General features: G+C 54.6%; 6 protein-coding genes across 6 annotated transcripts; 4 read left to right on the top strand and 2 right to left on the bottom strand.

Moving 5' to 3' along the window:
• Positions 1 to 1,237: 1,237 nt before the first annotated feature.
• On the top strand, positions 1,238 to 7,197 carry B0T15DRAFT_550661 (PLU-1-like protein-domain-containing protein). Its single transcript, XM_062870256.1, has 5 exons — positions 1,238 to 1,835; positions 1,933 to 1,981; positions 2,044 to 2,862; positions 2,923 to 3,014; positions 3,074 to 7,197. Exons 1-5 carry the CDS (start codon positions 1,467 to 1,469, stop codon positions 7,025 to 7,027), a joined length of 5,283 nt encoding a protein of 1,760 aa, XP_062724316.1. The 5' UTR covers positions 1,238 to 1,466; the 3' UTR covers positions 7,028 to 7,197.
• A 3,156-nt stretch (positions 7,198 to 10,353) lies between these two features.
• B0T15DRAFT_109872 (uncharacterized protein) lies at positions 10,354 to 11,006 on the top strand. Its single transcript, XM_062861488.1, has 2 exons — positions 10,354 to 10,544; positions 10,699 to 11,006. Exons 1-2 carry the CDS (start codon positions 10,466 to 10,468, stop codon positions 10,917 to 10,919), a joined length of 300 nt encoding a protein of 99 aa, XP_062724315.1. The 5' UTR covers positions 10,354 to 10,465; the 3' UTR covers positions 10,920 to 11,006.
• Positions 11,007 to 11,092: 86 nt separating this feature from the next.
• B0T15DRAFT_508989 (uncharacterized protein) lies at positions 11,093 to 13,073 on the top strand (the record flags this gene model as incomplete). Its single annotated transcript, XM_062867761.1, has 5 exons — positions 11,093 to 11,521; positions 11,641 to 11,916; positions 11,984 to 12,200; positions 12,261 to 12,913; positions 12,990 to 13,073. The coding sequence occupies 5 exons, from the start codon at positions 11,093 to 11,095 to the stop codon at positions 13,071 to 13,073; spliced, it is 1,659 nt and encodes a 552-aa protein (XP_062724314.1).
• A 1,376-nt stretch (positions 13,074 to 14,449) lies between these two features.
• On the bottom strand, positions 14,450 to 14,914 carry B0T15DRAFT_491110 (uncharacterized protein; the record flags this gene model as incomplete). Its single annotated transcript, XM_062866748.1, has 1 exon — positions 14,450 to 14,914. The coding sequence occupies one exon, from the start codon at positions 14,912 to 14,914 to the stop codon at positions 14,450 to 14,452; it is 465 nt and encodes a 154-aa protein (XP_062724313.1).
• A 1,459-nt stretch (positions 14,915 to 16,373) lies between these two features.
• On the top strand, positions 16,374 to 18,570 carry B0T15DRAFT_109767 (Nin one binding Zn-ribbon like-domain-containing protein). The gene is made up of 5 exons (XM_062861487.1): positions 16,374 to 16,945; positions 17,001 to 17,197; positions 17,256 to 17,598; positions 17,656 to 17,791; positions 17,840 to 18,570. The coding sequence occupies exons 1-5, from the start codon at positions 16,690 to 16,692 to the stop codon at positions 18,321 to 18,323; spliced, it is 1,416 nt and encodes a 471-aa protein (XP_062724312.1). The 5' UTR covers positions 16,374 to 16,689; the 3' UTR covers positions 18,324 to 18,570.
• B0T15DRAFT_109754 (nucleolar RNA-binding protein) lies at positions 18,544 to 19,166 on the bottom strand. The gene is made up of 3 exons (XM_062861486.1): positions 18,886 to 19,166; positions 18,794 to 18,801; positions 18,544 to 18,729 (listed from the first exon to the last, which is right to left on the bottom strand). Exons 1-2 carry the CDS (start codon positions 19,064 to 19,066, stop codon positions 18,794 to 18,796), a joined length of 189 nt encoding a protein of 62 aa, XP_062724311.1. The 5' UTR covers positions 19,067 to 19,166; the 3' UTR covers positions 18,544 to 18,729.
• Positions 19,167 to 19,337: the final 171 nt, after the last annotated feature.

The following is a 19,337-nucleotide window of genomic DNA, read 5'->3' as shown; positions in this document are numbered from 1 at the left end:
TCTATCACTTAACCCCAAGCGCCTGAAGAAGCAAAGTGAACAACCGAACAAATGGGAAGCAGAAAGAAAATGAAGACCAGGAAAACATGGAATACCACAGCAATGAGTGACGGATCTTTTCAAGCCACAAATCCGTACTCCATCGCGCATGTCGTTCTGGCCTGACGCTTGGTGTGTACGGCCTTTTCTGGCCAGAATGTGGGGCCCTGACATCACACCCACCTTCCGTTTGGGCAAATCGCAGACTTCACAGAGTATCTCCACTAGGATAAAAAGAAGCTGCTCCAAACAACCGTGAGATTATGAGTTCAACGTCGAGGAACTGGTAGTTCACATTGGCCTGGCAGCTTCGATGGAAGACAAGCTCCTTTTTTAGGTCCGGTATTAGATGAGAAACGGCGGCGAGTGCAAAACCCACGATACATCTGAGTGCACCGCTCTCTTTCCGAGGTCAGCTTAGCTCCGATTTTATCAGCTCAGCAGGACGACACCAGGTCTACTACTAATGGTTACGCCTACGATCTTGCCGCTGGCAGCTTCGGGCGTAATTAGTCGACATCGAATGTAACTACCTGGTAAATTAGTGTGATTGGGCCATGCTGGACCCAAGCGATAACTGTGCCAAAGAGAGAACATACACTATACAAACACATTCTGTAACAGCCACGTGCGATGATGTTGCTTTGGTAAATAACTTGTCTTCATCGATCCCAGCCTGAGGTGGGGACTTACGTATGTAATCGTCAGCCGCTCGTGCGATGAAGGGGCCCCCGCAGGCCCACCTTGCCGGATTGAAGCCCGTGCCATGTCGCGCTTTTGCGCCGCCCCAAATCGGTCCCGATTGCTGCCGCTCTACCCAGTAAGCTACCGCTTTCCTTTACCCATATCCGTACTTAGAATATCTCCCGTCTCGGTTGGCCACGATCCAAAGCGACCCTTTCTTCACCCTTCAAGTTCCTTCAACTTCTCGCCGACCTCCTGCCGGCACGGTACCCAGGTTGCTGGAACATTATCTCTCTCGGCACAAAACTGAATGTCGATTACGGCTTGGCGGGCTTTCCTTCCTCTCGCGACCAGCAAAAAGGCCTGTTGGTGTTTGCATACACTCACATGTGCGTGTCATTGAGGAAGGAGGACCAATTCGTAGTTCACCTGAATGGGCAGTGGCCACTTAAAGATATTAGGTACGCGACATGTTGCGGTCCATCATTGTTGGCGCACGGCTTTAATACAGTTAGCAGCCCCCTTGCAGTCTCTCCCTATACCATGCGCTTGAGACAGATTTGACCCGCAACTCGGCGTTTCCCCTCGAACAGCGATCCAAGACCACATACCGCGAGGTTTACCTCTGTTAGCGATTCCCAACGAGCGTTTGCGGGTTCAATCTCGGTCAGCACAATCGTTCCAATTTTTGGGCCAACGTCGAGGTGATCAGCAGCGCCAGGAGCTTGGTTGCCCACGGACGCATGAAAGGTCAACCGACCACGATATCCTCGGCCATGGCCGGCAGCGGCGGGAAACAGAAGGCCGGACATTCAAACCCGAACGGCACCCAGGTGACAAAACCGCCGACGCCGCTTAGCTCGCTGATAAGTTCTCCGCTCGACCTCTCCTCGGTTGAGCGACGCGGTCAGCCCAATGCGTGCCCAGAACCGGTGACGAAGAAGAACCGACCCCATGGTCTTCAAGAAGCACCAACATATCGTCCCACAGAGGAAGAGTGGAAGGAGCCGTTCGAGTATATCAGGAAGATATCGCCCGAGGCACGACGATACGGCCTTTGCAAGATCATCCCCCCAGAATCGTGGAACCCTGACTTCGCCATTGATACGGAGGTGAGCCGTGACATTAAGCGAGAAGTCGTCAAGCCTGCTAGCAGAGCCACTACCAAATACCTCAATCTGCAAGTGCTGACCGCGGCCTTTCCTACAGAGGTTCCATTTCCGGACACGCAAACAGGAGTTAAACTCTGTTGAAGGCAGTAAGCCGGTCCCTCTGAGAACGCCCCTTCGGCAGGTCTTGTTGCTGAAGGAAATGGTTTAGGCACCCGCGCGAATCTCACGTATCTCGATGGTCTCGCAAAGTTCCATAAACAGCAAGGAACGAACCTCACGCGATTCCCATATGTCGATAAGAAGCCCCTCGATCTTTACCGGCTGAAGAAGGCCGTTGAGTCCCGAGGCGGCTTTGAAAAGGTCTGCAAGTTGAAGAAATGGGCAGAAATTGGTCGTGACTTGGGCTACAGCGGGAAGATAATGTCATCCTTGTCCACGTCATTGAAGAATTCCTACCAGAAATGGCTCTGCCCGTACGAGGAGTATCTGCGGATTGCCAAACCTGGCGTTCATCAGCAGCTCGAACTCGAGTACGGTGGACCTCTGACGCCAAGTCCCGCTCCGAGCCCGATGAAGCGATCCAACGTGCCTACACCCACGAGCTTCCGCGCACACTCGCCAGCAAAACATGCGACAGACGCACTACAAGCGTCAATGGACGGTCGTGCAAAAGACTCTGAACGGGATACGTCGATGTCGGACACACCCGCTTCCAGCACCCCACAGGCAGCGTCTTGCTCAGTAGCGACGCCTTCGGGTGGCTTTACAGCGGTCAACCAGGGATTCACTAGCGCTAACCGTCCGATCAATACGGCTTCGGACGGGAAGGGCTTTGCTACCCCCAGCAAACACAACGGCACGCCCACCCCGTCCACTAAAGACACGCCGGAGGATCGTCCGTCGGCATTGGGCCCTTCCGGCCCCAAGCGAAAACTGAGTTGTGATAGCCTGGACTCGGGCAAGAAGGAATCAGCCGACAAAGAGGAAGACGAATCCGGGAGCCGCCGAAGTAAGCGGCTCAAGAAAGGTGATTTACCGTCCGGTACCCCCGGTGATGGGCTGAGTACTGAAACAGAGCAATACGCAGATGCGGTCCCTACTGTAGCCGGTTCTCATATGTCTCTCTTCCGCTCAGCCGCGCCTAGGATATCTCGGGATGAAACAGCAGTTCCTGGAGAGGTACGTCGGACTTCCGTAAGCCTCAAACAAGGTATCAGAGCGCCTAACACAAGAGCAAGAGATGCGAGCAATGCGGCAAAGGCAAGGTGGAGGGCAGCTTCATCCTTGTTTGCGAGTCCTGCGACCACCGTTATCATAGCACATGCCTCGATCCGCCAATCCGAGTCAAACCGGAGAACGAGTGGAATTGTCCGCGGTGTCTGGTCGGCGACGGACAGTTCGGCTTTGAGGAAGGCGGACTGTACTCGCTGAAGCAATTCCAGGAGAAGGCCGCCGACTTCAAACAGACCTACTTTGCGGACAAGATACCGTTTGATCCCGTACTCAAGTGTCATCGGCCAGTAACGGAAGACGATGTGGAGCATGAGTTTTGGCGTCTGGTTGCCAACTTGGAGGAGACCGTGGAGGTAGAGTATGGCGCTGACATTCACTGTACCACCCACGGCTCCGGATTTCCCACCATCGAGAAATATCCCGACAACCCGTATTCGACCGATCCGTGGAATCTCAATTTGCTCCCGCTCCACCCCGAAAGCTTGTTCCGCCACATCAAGACGGATATCTCCGGTATGACAGTCCCGTGGGTTTACGTTGGGATGACCTTCTCAACATTCTGCTGGCATAACGAGGACCACTACGCGTACTCGGCGAACTACCAGCACTTCGGCGCAACCAAGACTTGGTATGGAATTCCCGGCGAGGATGCTGAGAAGTTCGAGGCCGCAATGCGGGCGGCGGTTCCGGAGTTGTTCGAGACGCAACCTGATCTTTTGTTCCAGCTCGTCACCCTCCTCACCCCCGAGCAGTTGAAGAAGGCTGGCGTGCGTGTGTACGCGCTGGACCAGCGGGCAGGCCAGTTTGTCATCACCTTCCCGCAGGCATACCATGCCGGTTTTAACCACGGCTTTAACTTCAACGAGGCCGTCAACTTTGCTCCTTGCGACTGGGAACCGTTCGGGCTTGCGGGTGTTGAGAGGCTCCAACAGTTTCGCCGGCAACCCTGCTTCTCCCATGACGAGCTATTGTGGACCGCCGCGGAAGGCGTCACAAGCGGCGGGCTGACCATCCCAACAGCCAAGTGGCTGGCGCCTGCGTTGGACAGGATCCATCAGCGGGAACTTGCGGATAGGCGTGAGTTCGTCGGAAAGCACAATTTCATCAAGAAGCACCTGGAATCAAAACCTCCGGCGCAGCAGCACCGATGCATTCTCGGTGGAGAGGAAACTGGCGAATGCCCCATGAGATTCAAGATCGACGATGCCGAGGTCTTAGAAGACGACTACGGCTGCTTTTATTGCAAGGCCTTTACATACCTTTCAAGGTTCATCTGCCTCAAGACCGGCAAGGTCCTCTGTCTCCAGCATGCCGGGAACCATCCATGCTGTGATCTGCAAGAGTCAGATCGGTATCTGGGGAAAGAGCATGCACTCTACTACCGCAAATCGGAGGATGACATGGCTTCCACTTTCAAGAAGGTGGCGGACAAGGCTCATGTGCCGGAAGCGTGGGAAGAGAAGTACGAGAACCTCCTCAAGGAGGAGGCAATGCCGTCACTCAAGGCACTACGAAACCTTCTCAGCGAAGGCGAAAAGATACCGTACGAACTACCTTCACTGCCAGTCCTCAGGAAATTTGTCGACCGCTGCAATCACTGGGTGGAAGAAGCTACCAACTACACGGTCCGAAAACAGCAAAATCGCCGCAAGAACGACAGGCTATGGCAGGCCGGGGCTCGTAAGTCCGTCGGAAACGCACAACATGAGCAGAAGGAACGGGAGACGCGTAACGTTGAGAATATCTACCGCCTGCTCGAAGATGCCAAGCGAATAGGTTTCGATTGCCCAGAAATCGCGCAGTTACAGGAGCGCGCCGACGCCATCACGACGTTCCAGCAAGACGCCAGGCAGCTGCTCAGCAAGAGGCAGTCCCATTCCATCGGCGCAGTTGAGAAACTACTGGAGGAAGGGCAGAGTTTCAACATCGATATTCCCGAGGTCGAGGAGCTATCGCGCCTGCTGGAGCAGCTGCAGTGGAACGAGAAGGCTAGCAGCAGTCGAAGCACGTTGATGACATTGCAGAATGTCAGGGAGCTTATTGACGAGGGCCGGCGACTCAACGTGCCAGTCTACAACGACCATCTCGCGTTCTACATGGAGCAGTTGGCAGCTGGCCACATGTGGGACAAGAAGGTGCAGGAGATCATCAATGCAGACTCCATACACTACCCGCAGCTCCAGGCGCTGGCCGATCAGGTGCAAACCCAGAACTTGCCGGTCTCACCGGAAACAATGGCCGCTGTGGATCAAATCCTTCACAAGCAGCGCGAAGCACATCGACAGATTATGGACTTGAACAGCCGTTCCCAGAACCCCGACTACAGGAAGAGGCCGAAATACACGGAAGTCGCCGAGGTTATGAAGAAGATCGAGGAGCTTCAGGCCAAGCCCACGGGTACTCACGAGCTCGAGAAGGAGCAAAAGCGGCACGAAGACTGGATGCGCAAAGGCAAAAAGCTCTTCGGAAAGACAAATGCTCCGCTGCATATCCTCAAGAGCCATATGGAATATGTGCTCGACCGTAACGTGGACTGCTTCGACATCGTCCATGACAAGCCCCGGTTGCCCGCAGAGCCTGCATCGAGGGAGCCAAGCCCGGACAGAGATAAAGTCAGTCGCTGGGAGGACCCAAAATTCAGGGAGGTCTTTTGTATTTGCCGGCGCACCGAGGCGGGTATGATGATCGAGTGCGAGCTGTGCCATGAGTGGTATCACGGCAAATGCCTCAAGATTGCTCGCGGCAAGGTTAAAGAGGACGACAAGTACACATGCCCAATATGCGACTGGCGAGTCAAGATCCCTCGCGATGCCGCGCGGCCGAAGTTGGAAGACCTCATTGCGTGGCAGGAGGAAATCCCAAACCTGCCGTTCCAGCCGGAAGAGGAGGAGGTGCTGAAAAAGATCATCGACAACGCCACGGAGTTCCGCAACCACATCGCGTCGTACTGCAATCCGATACTTGCCACGGCTTCCGAAGCTGAGACGCAGCGATTTTACCTCCGCAAGATTGAGGGCGCGGAAATTCTCTTGGCGTACGAGACCAACTTCTTCCGCCAGGAACTGCACAAGTGGGCCCCGGTCGCCCCTGAACCGCCCCCTGTTATGGAGATGTCCAAGAGCACCCGAAAGCCGCGGCCCACCAAGCTGCAGAAAATTCTGGCCCAGTATGGAGTCGACGATCCCGACGACCTTCCAGAGAGCGTGAAGGGCAAAGCCAACAGTTTGAAGCGCAAACAGTTGAATGCGGAGGCCGCCGCTGCTGCGGCCGCGGGCACCGCCTCCGGCTCAATTGTGATGGTGACCAGCCCAGCATACGGACAAGCGCCCCGTTCGATCTTCTCACGCAACTCTTCTGCACAACCCACGACGCCGGGCCTCTCAAATAGTGTCCACGCCCACCCTACAAGCAGAGCTGACACCTCTTCACACGACCATCAACAGGGCCGGCCTGGATCGGGTTCTGTCCTACGAAACGATGGCATGGACATTGATGCTTCGGCGCACGCGCCGCTCTTCCTTCGTGAGGTGGTCGGAGCGGGTCCTCAGTTGATGGTTGGCAGTGAGTCGACGCACGACCTCGAGGAGCGCCTCCTTCGGGGTACGTTTGGCGATGACGAGCTAAACGCCCATCTCTCGACCGAGACCGGCAAGGCCAGGGTGCTGGAGATTCTGTCGCGCACTGACACGGGGCGGCGTCGCGCCGAAGAGATCTTCGGGCCCGGGGTCTGGGGCGATAGAAACCGGGATGGCGCCAGCGCCGGCGCGAGGGACAATGATCCTATCGGAATCGGTGTTGGGAACGATGGGGATGATAGCATGTTCGTGGACCTTGTGAACCAGGATGACGAAGAGGATAAGAAGGCGGTTGTCGACCATCATCACGCATCAAATGCGGCTGAAATTTTGGAGGATCGTGGCGAGGCGGCGTCCTGGATGGATGCAAGGAAGGAATCCTAGTGGGATGACTTCGACGCCCGCGTGTTGCATGATACGGAGGTCTAGTATTGTTGGCAATGGGCCGGGTCGGCTGGACTGGGCGTTCTCTGCGGTGCATGGTAGGTTGGGTGGAACGGGCCCTACATGGCATTGCTCTCAGCTTGAATTTGCTGGCGTTGGACTCGCTGCCCTGGTACTACAGCAACAAGATTCCCGCGACAGGCTTTCTGATTTCAATTATAAGCTACCGCTTTTGTAGACACACTCGTATCTACTGCCGCATTACACTCACGTCCCAAGGGACGCTCGGCTTGGGACTTAGAAAGAATGTGTACTTGTACCTACAACCCTACCTGGTGTCATGACGCTCGCTGCATCTCACTCAGTAATTCCCGGCCACCATAACTTGGCCTGGGGCCGTCTTTTCTGGATTCGATCACGTGGGTTACATGGTCCAGGTCCGGCATGGGAGCCCCGCGACACCGATGATACGCTTGTATCGTTTCCACGATCATAATGATAATCGGGGGCATAATATGTGAAGACTCGATCTACTAAATGTGATATCTCCCCATTTGCCTAGACTCGGGGATCTGTGCGTCCATAATGTGGTAGGTACGTTAATGTAAGGTAAGCACTTCGTCACTCTACTTCCTGCTCACCCGAAAGTGCCTAGTAGACATGCGTCACAGCAGGTTGAGGCGAAGTCAATGCCTGGGTGATTTCCACTGAGGCTCAAACCCAGTTTTCAAACTCAATGTAGCTCTTGGGTAGGGAGGGTTGATATCGCTCATGCCTTTTCTCGGGCTTGGTGGTTAGCATAGGCAGCACACACGCATACTAGTACTAGCATCGAGCACATTCGGGCATATTGCGCATGGATGTATATTCAACTCGGCGTACCCATTCAGCCTCCTTTGTTTGGCCTTTCCCTAACTCTTCACGCTCTGCTACCCCCTTTTCTGCCCTTGACTGCCTCCCCAACTTTTCAATTTCTCACTTTGATTATCCTCACTTTGGTTCTATCTTTCCTTTTCTCTTTTTACTGTTTGGGTTAGCAGGGATGGGAAGTTCGTGTTGCTTGTATGACACTGTGACGATCTATATGAAGCCGTGAGGGATTATCATGAGTTTCTACCAGAGCACCACGGGAGATTCCGTACTCCTCGTCATTGACGTGTATTAGTTATCTCCAACACGACGCGGAATAAGTATACGTACTAGTAGTGACCCATCATGTGATACAATACTTCAATCCGCGTTCAGTGAGATAATGATGCCGCTGTTCTTCCCGGTCATGATTAACGTTATCCCTGTCATGGGCGGGCCGCATAGGACGATCTTGCGAATTTTAGGCGCAGATCTCTGGAGTGTAACCATGTATGATGCCGTCGAGAGCCCTGATAGGGTAATAAAGCGTAATACACCACCATCTTTACTACCCATCAGAGCCATCCACCATCATCCATGTTGAGGATGATCAGGGCAGCTCGCGGGTGTCACCGGATAACCTACCTTGTCGGCCATCAAGGCTCGGTCTCCTGAGCCGTACGGATTACATGATTTTGAGCGGATAGTTACACTTTCCGAAGTGTGACTTATCCGGTAATGTTGTCTACGAGACCTTGGATCATATGAATTCCCGACAATAATCAGCGTTAGGTGTCACGGATCGAATGTGAGGAGGTGCACCAAAACAACAGGTGACTTCTCACCATCTCAATGGCCATCCACGCCATACACCTGTCGAATTGCCGAGTTTGCGCAGTAGGTAATGCACAGTAATCACCAGCTAAGGCCTGTATGGTAATGTTAGCTAATGCCGAGGCTTTGGAATCGCCGATCCAGTGACAACCATCGAGGGTCCATTGGGTTTCCAAGCATGGCCGACTTCTTGGCAGAATGAGCCGGCTACCATCCACGACAAGGGATTGCTGACACCTAACTTCAAGTTACAGACAGATATGAGTGACGGGAGTGCGTGCCTAGAGGGTATGCCTATTCCTGAACGTCGTGATACTACATGGATTTCTCATGTCCCGTACCCCCTGGATCAAGGCACACGCATCTTATGGTAAGATGAGCCATTTTGTATGTACTGTACATGTAGCCCCCCAAACCAAACAAGGGAAGCCAGGCGAGAGTCGGGGCTTCCAAGACATGGACGAACCACACCGGTGGGTACATAGCGTTGTTTCTCGAGTTAGGGCACTGAGCTAGCGCAGCCATCTTCATTCACAATGGTGTCGGACAGTGCTCGGATCTTCGAACACAAGTCTCGACTCTTGGACTCATCGGTAAAGGTTTCCCAGGTAATCAGGGCTCCTCGATGAACGACAGGATTAGCCTTGCAATGATACGTACTTCGTGAAGAACCTCGGAGTGTCTCGTTGGAAGGATGAATGATTACAGTGCAACCTACGCTACGGTACCTAAGGTACACACCAGCAAAGAGGGACGTAGACCGACGGGACTTTACACTACTATTCCGACCGACCCGGTCACCGAGCGACGAGAACGGCCGGATTGCAACGTTTCCAATCGCCAATCTCTTAGTGCGGGCAGACACCGGTCGCTGTGTGACATTTCGCAGAATTTGCATCTCAATCTGGGTCGCTCCGTGGTGGTGGGTTGACGTTGCGCCGTACCTGCAGGATAGCCACAGTCGGAGACCGGGGTTTGGTCACCACGTTCTGGCCGGGTTGGCGCCGCCATTTCTCAGCAAGTCCAACTGGAATGCTTCCCGGCGCCCACTTGCAGGGATGCGTTTACTTCATCCACAGCGATGGGTCTCGGTGCGGGGGAGGCAACAAAGTTCTCGACCACTGGAAATCCTCGTGCTTTCGCTAATCGCCGGCGTGGTGAAGAAGTCGGTCTGCGGGCCACCGGGGTTCTGCTCTGCCCGCCAACCGAGGGGGCTTAAAAGGGAAGGTCTCGCTCCTGCGATGGGAGCAACGCTTTGATAGAGGATTCGTGTCTCCCAGCTGCGATCCGTCGAGTCAAGTTTAAGGCTCCTGACTCGCTGTCCCGGGTCTTGCGAGCGCGGTAATTCTTATCATTGATCACACCATCTCTCGTTCGATCGGGACGCAAAGAAAAAATAGTTTCGTTGTGTAGGTACGATCCACGGACAGGCCTTCGGAGAGAAGTGGGTACGGTTATTAGGCACAGAACAGCTCGAGGGCGTGCAGAAAGGCGTCTCGAGACCAACATACAATCCGACGAAGGCAGGCATTGGGGAGCCGAGCCAGGGAGAAGCGGCCGGAAACACGGGTCGGAAACGACCGAAAACGTATCCGGGCGGGCGAGGAACCAAACGAGGACTGAAACAGCTCTTCGAGGAGACTGCATCCGACTTTTTGGTACTGAAATGCTCCCGTCCGTTTGCCTTCACAGCTGGAAATATTGGCTTTGTGGAGGAACCAAGGCCGATGCATTTCTCCTTCAATTTCCCGTTCCATGCAATTGCTCCTGCCGCAAGTTGCAAGGGTCACCCTGATGCACCCCACCTTACCCCTCTCGATTGAGCTCCAACTTTGTCAGTTGCCCCATCGATCCACCATGTGAAGGCCTAGCCGTTCCCACGAGCTCGCTCCAATGTCTCCTAGCGAGTGTGTAATTGTTGACTTTTGCTGTTTTGGGGCCAGCAGAAGCCAATACTCTCCCTCCAGCTAACCCCTGCGGCAGAGAAGCCCTGGCTCTTGCACGATTGACTGTGTGCTTGAACACAAAACTCCCGACAGCCCGGAGTGCCCAGCTTGGCTCAACACAACACAACACTTGCTCGAACACCCGACGCTATTCTGCACGGACAGCTCAAACGAGCTTATCGGCTTCACAAGGCCGCTTTTCGTTCCTGCTGCTTCTGTCCAGTGCGACTAGGCCGCCACGATACATCCAATCGTATCCGTAACCCAGCCCAGGCTGCCAACTCGCAGCCCCACCGAGTCACGAGCACAACCGCTGTCGAATCCGAATACTGTACGGCCACCTGCAGACCGCCGCAACCCAACTGGGCAGATTGAGCCCGCAAAGAGCCCGCAGACCGGCCACTGAGGCGACATCCCAAGTCCCACTGACGCAGATATGGGCCTATTTTCGAGGAAGGACAAAGCCTCCAAGGCGGCCAGCAATCCACCGCCGACCCAACCGACGCAACCAACGCTTTCGAGCTCGCAGTCGAAATCGTCTCTCACGTCGGGTTCGTCGAGCAATATCACCCCCATAAACACAAGCGCTCGCATTATGAACCGGACATCAGCGGGCACCACCAGCACCATGGGCGGCCCAGGGACCCCGCTCACGCCTTTCTCTCCCGGCCCAATTCCCAACATCGCGATGCCGAGGCCGCCAGACCCGCAACTCGATCCTGCGGGCTACCTACGCAGCTTGAACTCGGTCCGAGAACGGTGCAGGATCGTGACGGAGAAGGCGCGCAGAAATGAGCTGCGACATTTCGACGTGGATATGCAAAAGTTTCCGGACGTTGTATCGTTCGTTGCAAACATCATCAAGGTCAGTTCCTGAGCCGGGCATCGTGTGTGGCGAGGGTGGCTTGCTCCGGCGTCGCCTAGGAACTCGTCTTCACGCTCCCATTCCGTCAGCGGCAGTCAGCTAATAAGGTTCATTCCCAGCGTGACTACGATGCTCCTTTTACGACCATCCCCCCGCATGGCCGCTACCAGCATTTCGGTGTGGGTGGCCGGGACAGAATCGCCCACCTGTTGGCGACGTGGTCGGAGGAGGTTGATATGACGGAAAAATGCAAGCGGATGATCGATCTCTTCCTCGTCAGCGTGCTGTTGGATGCCGGCGCTGGCACGGAATGGAGTTACAGGAGCGCCGAGAATGGTCGTGTCTACAGGCGGTCTGAGGGCATTGCTGTTGCGACTTTGGATATGTTCAAGGCTGTTAGTAGATCTCCTTTCGCCGGCAGAGTCCCAGATTCCTTCCTATGAGCGCTAACGCGCACTCCAGGGGCTTTTTTCCAGCAGCAAGACCAACAAGTACCAGGTCGACAAGGATGCCCTACGGGAGTTGACCGTGGAGCAGCTCGCCCAGGGGCTGCAGTCCAAGCCGGGAAATGAAATGGCGGGCCTTGAAGGCAGAGCACAGCTTCTAATCCGTCTTGGGGCGGCCCTAGAACAAAGCAAGGAGTTCTTCGGCGAGGATGGCCGGCCGGGCAACATGCTTGGTAGGTGCCGTTGCATAGCTACCGGAGCTTGGAGTTCGTTGCGCTGACAGGAGAACACAGACCATATTCTCTCCCACCCGGCAACGCAGGCTTCCAGCGTCATAATCGTCCCGATACCCGTACTGTGGAACGTCCTCATGAACGGTCTCGCCCCGATCTGGCCGCCTTCCCGGACAGCTATCAACGGCGTTTCCCTGGGTGACGCCTGGCCATGCAGTTCGATGCCGCAACCCGCCCAATCACCCACCAGCCCGACGTTCTCTCCCTTCCCCAATACAACTGGCCAATCCAACGGTGTCGCACCATGGGAGAGTATTCTTCCCTTCCACAAGCTCACCCAGTGGCTCACGTACTCTCTCATGCAGCCCATGCAGAGCATCATGAAGATCCAGTTCGCCGGTCAGGAGCTGCTCACCGGGCTGCCCGAGTACCGGAATGGCGGGCTATTCGTTGACCTCGGCGTCCTGACGCTCAAGCCCGAGGATCAGGAACGCGGCCTGCAGCACTACACCGAGTACTGCCAGCGCACCGGGACCTCGGGTGTCGAGGTGGCGCCAATGTTCGAGCCCGGCGACGATGTCATTGTCGAGTGGCGGGGTGTCACGGTGGGGTTCTTGGATATGTTGACGGTCGAGGTTAATCAGGCGTTGAAGGACGAGTTGGCTGGACACGAGTTGAGTTTGGCGCAGGTCCTGGAGGCAGGGAGCTGGAAGGTTCGTACTCGCAGTACCTTCTGCAGACAAATTCATAAACATAACCGGGATGTAATGCTGACAGTTCTCACAACAGGGAGGCAGAGAGATCGCTGAAGTTAGCCGGCCGAATACCAAGGAGCCGCCTATTTTGATCGATAGTGATGGGACGGTGTTTTAGGTGCACACATGGACAATGAAGGTCGATGGCGTGCTAGGATAAACATTATAGGAAACCTGGCTGGAAACGGACTGCACAGGCTGGGAGGGATGCTCTGTGCTGCACCTACGGTGTCAGCTAATCGCCCGGCCATGGTTGGTTTAACAATCTTAGGAGATACCACTTGAATGCATCTCGTCATCCCGTATCATTCTCCCCGGCTTTGCCACGCCACGAAACGGGGCATCCGGAGTCGGAGTGGACACCACACAGCAGCGGTAAGCTGACTTCTTTGTCGTCGGGTGAAGGCTTTGGCACCAGCACACCTACTGCTGTTTTGAGAGTGAAAGAGGAGTCGTGACCGGATTCGTTGGACCCTGGGTGTACAATAAGTGTGCCCCAAGATTGTGGCATAAGATCTATGACGGCCCAGGGAGCATTTCCCAAGAGGTAAGATACAGAATGAGGCTAGATTTCAATGTTTCCTTCTTTTCCCAAGATCACCCTTTCTCCGACACACAATATGAAGTCAAAGGGAGCCCCGCACCCTAAGGCCTCATAAAGCCCTACCCAAGCTTGTCAGCTAGGCCTTTATAACGAGTACAGTAGTCGTAATTACTAAAGCAAAATGATTTGAATCAGATCCAAACAAGAAATAACGAAAAGGAAGGAAAGAAAGAGTGACAACAGAAGAAAAAGGTAAGAACAAAAAAGCAATACATGGAATGGAACAAGAATGAATGAAACATCAAAATGACTACGACCACCCAAAAACTCAGCATCTACCTGGTACATCATAGGTGAACATCTGTACTTCGCCAACCTCGTCGTTTCCTGTAAGGCTAATGGGCTCGATACCTTCATAGACTGATACCGTGGCATCTATTATGGGAAGAGGAAGGGGGAAACGGGGAAGGCAAGAACGATGATGTAACGACGGGTTGTGCATTCGGAGCTTTAACGATTCACGTATGATCTGGGATCTTACTAGTCTGCTGTTGCATACCTACCTGGTAAGGTTTTGCATTTTCAGTCGCACTACTATATCGGTGGTAGTATTCAAACAGGCCTGGAAACCGACTTGTGATGTCTTGGGGCATTCACGTCCCTTTCATATACTACTAGTACTAATAGTACTGATCATAATGGTTCGAGTGAGGGCCATGGCGCGCAAGGCAGACTTGAATTCCGATTCTTAGCGACGAATTCTATGGTCTCGGGGCACGTAACAATAGAGCCCAGCCTCCCACAGCCCCTCCAGTATGAGCCTGTACCTTACACACAAGATGGTCCGCCCATCCCAATTCTCCGCCTGTTACAGAGTCGTCCCGTTCTCGCTGCGGAGCCGTCTTCCCCTGCCTGCCCCGCCTTTCAATCCCAAATTCCCAACCGGTTTATCAACCGCAAAGCGTGAAGACAACATCCTTGGAGGCCGTGCAGGTCTTGACCTGGCTGCCGGCGGGCGGAACGCCATTGGGCCAAATGATCGAAGGGCAAGTCGACTCCTGGCTGGCCACAACCAGCTTCTTGCCGACAAAGGCATCGCCAAAGACGTCGCTGAGGTCGTACCAGATCTTATCGCCGTCGAGGTTGTAGGCAAAGATGGTCTGCGGCGCGCCCGTGTACAGGCCGTCGGCGTTCTTGGTCACCTTGAGCGCCTTTCCGCCCGTGACGGGGTCCTTGCGGAACTCCTCGGCGTAAAAGCCACCATTGGTGCCCAGCGCGTAGGGGCCGGTGACGGAGGAGCCGACGGACCAGACGTGGACTGTGTCCGGGCATTTGTTGACCACGCGGGCCATGCCTAGGGCGGAGGTGAGGGGGGCGGCAGCCGCAAGGGCGAGAACAGTGAGTTTGGCGAACATGGTGAGCGGTGCGGAGGGGCTTGGGCGAGGTTGCGGTCCGGTGGATGAGATGGGTAGCCGTTGAGACAAGAGCGAGCGACGAGCGAGTGATGGCGGAGGAGGATGGGAATCGGGAGACTAACAGGAGTGAACATCGCCGGCCTTATATAGACATTCAAGTGCGCGAGACATCACCCTGTCGACGGCGCGAGTGCTTCAACCAGAGAAGCGTCTTCTTGCCGCCTATCCCGTTCTGGCATCCTCGAAATAGCAACACCCCCAGCTTGTCCTCTCCCGTTGGTCAACCGTCACGGCACGTCAGCGCCCGTCAGGATATCTACCAAAGTAGGTAAGGGAGATAGCCAAATACGAAGTTCCAGAGGCGGAGAGTCGGAGACCAAGCACAGCGCCCGCTGGTTCCTGACCGACATAGCATGATCCTCACGAAAAGATCCTGGCCGAAAGTGCGGAGGTCGCTGAGGTCGGGTGTTCCGGATATCGCGGCCTCGCAGCTTTGGGCGGAGCAGATATGCAGCAACGCACCTGCGTGCATACTGTACGGATTACGACAGCGTGAACAGAGTACAGTTTGAGTTAGGAATGCGGGGGAGTGACCGGGTCCTTGCGTGGTTCCTCGCTTGTGTCGTTACATCGCTTCCAGCGCCCTGCCTTGGGATGCCGTATGTATGTGTGTAGTTGTAGCTTGTACAAGAGGTGTTCGGCAAACACGGTGGGCAGAACCGCTGATCGCATCTGTTTTGAGAGATATTTCTTCCAGAGGTGTATCACAAGGTGCAGCCCACTCGGGCTGGGTGGTGCGGCGCATCGATGAGCTGAGACCGAGCCAGGCCCAGTTCGCTTTCGGGACCAGGATATAGTACAGATGTACCGTGCAGATGTCATGTGTCTGACCGGACTGATCCGCCATATCGTAAATGTCCTTGAACTTGAAGGATCAGGGTCAGCAGTCCTAGTGTACTAAAGTAACCATTGTACTACCCGAAACCGCCGCGCTGGTCGGCCTGAGTTGACTTGCTGGGAGACAACTTAGAACTGTCCCATCTTACTCGACGGACTCCAGGTCTCCCGTCTGACCGAGAGCCAGGACAGGCGGTCTGAGGCACCGGGACTCAAAACAAGCATAGTCGCCCGATACTGAGCGACCGCACCCAAACGATCGTGGTCTCCAAATAGGGCGACCACGATATACCTCGTATCTGCAGGCGAGCAACTTAAATAAGTTTGTCTTGGCAAACATAGCACCGGCACCTGAGGTGGGTTTGGCTCTACCCAGGTACATGTACTGTACATGTACCTAAGCTACCTAGTTATAGTGCACTGCAGGTCCCTGAAGCCGTACTCATCTGTTACCACACTGGTCGTTGGTGCCCATCAATTGACCGTTTGCGGAGAACTGGGCTCTTCGACTTGAACTCGTAAGGTGGAACGCCGTATGTATGTACCTTATAAGACGACCGCTCCGGAGTTCTTGGGCGAAGCTCTGAACTCCCGGTCTTAGGGAATCTGTAGTGTTCTCAGGTAGAACTCAGAAAGGGTGGGGTCGTACCAAGGGATGCAGGTGGAGCTTTTATCTCACCGCCCGCCATGGATCCAAATTCTGCCCGTTAACCCCGCCTGAATTTTTGGAAATTACGGGAACGAGTGCCCTCCAACGTAGCCTGGGAGTCTGCCGACAGCGAGATGATTTTGTTCGTGTGTTAAACCGTCAAGGACCCGGAACGGGTTTGACTTTCTTCAAGCAATTTACACTGAAAGTGAATCTCTGAACTCTCGCTATGGAGCAACCAGCTACGAAACCTCCTGCCCCAGCGCAGCCCGAGGGACCACACCCCGCCCCCGCCATGCCAGACAATAGGAACAGCACAGAGAGTGTGCCTACCCTGGCATCATCGTCGCAGACGACGTCACCTCCCAAGCCTGTCCATTCCCTGGTTATAGACGCAAACGCGATTATCAAGAACGACCCAACTCTGTCAACATTGCTTGCCCAGGCCGAGGAGCTCTATACCATACCTGCTGTGATTTCAGAGAGTATGCCCAGCCTCCGTCCCGTGCGGCTGACCTGCCGGCTAAAGCCTTGCTCTAGTTCGCGATGAGGCAACGAGATCGCGATTTCAGACGACCTTGTCTCCCTTTTTGAAACTGCGAAATCCACGACCCGAGTCGGTTCAGTTCGTTACCGCCTTCGCACGGAAGACTGGGGACCTGCAGGTCCTGTCGAAGCCCGATCTTCACCTTCTCGCCCTTACTTACGATTTGGAACTGGAAAGGAATGGTGGTGACGTATGTCCGTTTGTGGCTGATTGCGGGGCGGCGCATGGCTGACATGTGCGGCATCTAGTGGCGGCTAAGACGGGAACCGAACCAGAAAGGCGTGAACGGAAAGCCGCCCGGAAAGGAAGAGCCGAGCGCAGATGGGTCAAGGGAAACGGAAACGGAGGGGAATTTTGTTCCCGATCCATCGGCTACCAACCCCAACGTAACCGAGGGACAGGACAGTTCTGCACCGGAGGCTTTAGAGGAAGTTACTCCCCCGGTTGAAGAAGCCCCGGGGGGGTCGATTGCCGACCAACTATCAAGTTTGGACCTGAACGGTTCTGCGGCTCAGGGGACCAGTTCATCAATAGAAGAAGCGGGGGCGTCGGCGGAAGAAGAAGATGATGATGGCGGGGGAGAGTGGATAAGTTCGTTTGCTACCTCCTGATATTCCCCAACTGTCCCTGCTAACAGTAGGCGAACAGCGCCGAGCAACATCAAAAAGTACCAGGCCAGAGAAAACGCGCTGGTGGCACCCCAACCAGTGCAGCTTGTGCTTCAGGCCGCGTTGATCACTGCGGATATGGCGATGCGAAACGTGGCCCTGAGAATGAACCTCAAGTAAGTGACTTGACGCAGTGACTTGGGAATAGGTGTTGACTGTTAAAGCCTTCTGGACTCGGGATTCTCTCGCATTACTTTCCTCAAGACATGGGTCCTGAGATGCCACGGGTGTTTCAAGGTCTGCAAGGACACATCAAAGCAGTTCTGTCCCGGTTGTGGCCAACCGACCTTGACCCGGGTCTCGTGCAGCACAGACGCGGCGGGAAATTTCACGCTTCATCTCAAGAAGAACTTCCAGTACAACAACCGGGGCAATGTGTACAGCATCCCGAAGCCTACCCACGGTTCAGCAAGCGGGAAGGGCCACAACGTCAAGGGAGGCGGCAAGAATGGATGGGGGAGGGAGTTGATTTTCGCGGAGGACCAGAAAGAATACCAGAAGAAAGTGGAGGAGGACCGCCGGACAAAGTACCGGGATATCATGGATCAAGACTATCTGCCCAGCATCCTAACCGGCTCGAGGCATTCAGGCAGTGGGAAGGTCAAAATCGGGGCCGGGCGCGACATCAATGCAAAGAGAAGGAGATGATGTATGGATCCCTGAGCTATGCTTTTCCACATTGAAAGGCTGGGGGAGAGAGGGGTGAATCGGTCAGTCAATAGATCGTATACCACTGGTATACATACATAGTATCGACGACGGAGCAAGTGTGTAAAGACCAAGTTAACGCCGGATGTAAAAGCCCACCCAACCCAAGCCAACGCCGACATGGCGTCTGCTCCACGCCTCGAGATCTAAGCAACCCTTTCCACTGCCCTGCTCACACCATTCGCATCGAATGTTAGGTGACTATATCCAACAATCGATCGTCCCGTGGGTGCGCGGATCTCGATCATGATAGGTGCGACTGCCTTTCGATAAGCGGACCACATCGCTTCATCTTCGGGGTTTTGCTAGTTCTAGGGTGCCTCGGCTAGTGAATCGTGCTGGTGTCCTAAGACTGCTCTGAGCGAATGCACAGAGTTCGACCACTCGTCGCGGACGATTCCTTCACCCACTCATTTTGCTACATGAATGGCATGTTAGTACTCACAGTGCAACAGAAAATGGGGCTCAGGGCAGCAAGAAAAGAGTAAAGGAGAGACCATACTCTTCGCCTGCTCCAGCAGTACAGCAAACCGCTTGCGGATCGCCAGCCGGTGTCGTGACCATTTGTCGTCGGGTGAGAAGCGCGCCGGGTGCGCTGACTTGGTCACCTGCCCGTCCATGACCTTCTTTAGAGTATACCGACGGCCGGAGCCGTCAGCGGTGGGAAGGTACATGAGATGCATCTTTGTCGCTTGTGGGTTTGTGTAGGTTGGAGAAGGGGTGTTGCTTTGGCGTTGATGGGTGATTGTTCTGGAAATTTTTCGCCAATGGAAGGAACGGGATGGATCCACTAGGCTTGAGTGGAGACAATACCATCCAGAATCCAGAAGTGGGGCGAGCACACCTTAACAGCGAACAGCAACCCACATCATCACTTTAAATTGAAGTTATTCATCTACTGAATTAGTACTCCGAACGAGTTGAGCACGAAATTTAGGAAACACCAAGATTTAT

This window comes from Chaetomium strumarium (assembly GCF_033439665.1).
Source record: "Chaetomium strumarium strain CBS 333.67 chromosome Unknown B0T15scaffold_2, whole genome shotgun sequence".
Lineage (NCBI taxonomy): Eukaryota > Fungi > Ascomycota > Sordariomycetes > Sordariales > Chaetomiaceae > Chaetomium > Chaetomium strumarium.
This window is presented reverse-complemented; position numbering and strand designations above follow the sequence as displayed.

Coding starts and splice junctions, on each gene's coding strand:
- B0T15DRAFT_550661 (XM_062870256.1), top strand. CDS start 1,467: ATGAAAGGTCAACCGACCACGATATCCTCGGCCATGGCCGGCAGCGGC. Junction 1,836..1,932: donor ACTTCGCCATTGATACGGAG/GTGAGCCGTGAC, acceptor CCTTTCCTACAG/AGGTTCCATTTCCGGACACG. Junction 2,863..2,922: donor AAGTAAGCGGCTCAAGAAAG/GTGATTTACCGT, acceptor AGCAATACGCAG/ATGCGGTCCCTACTGTAGCC.
- B0T15DRAFT_109872 (XM_062861488.1), top strand. CDS start 10,466: ATGCAATTGCTCCTGCCGCAAGTTGCAAGGGTCACCCTGATGCACCCC. Junction 10,545..10,698: donor CTCGATTGAGCTCCAACTTT/GTCAGTTGCCCC, acceptor GCGGCAGAGAAG/CCCTGGCTCTTGCACGATTG.
- B0T15DRAFT_109767 (XM_062861487.1), top strand. CDS start 16,690: ATGGAGCAACCAGCTACGAAACCTCCTGCCCCAGCGCAGCCCGAGGGA. Junction 16,946..17,000: donor ACCTGCTGTGATTTCAGAGA/GTATGCCCAGCC, acceptor GCCTTGCTCTAG/TTCGCGATGAGGCAACGAGA. Junction 17,792..17,839: donor GCCCTGAGAATGAACCTCAA/GTAAGTGACTTG, acceptor TGACTGTTAAAG/CCTTCTGGACTCGGGATTCT.
- B0T15DRAFT_109754 (XM_062861486.1), bottom strand. CDS start 19,066: ATGCATCTCATGTACCTTCCCACCGCTGACGGCTCCGGCCGTCGGTAT.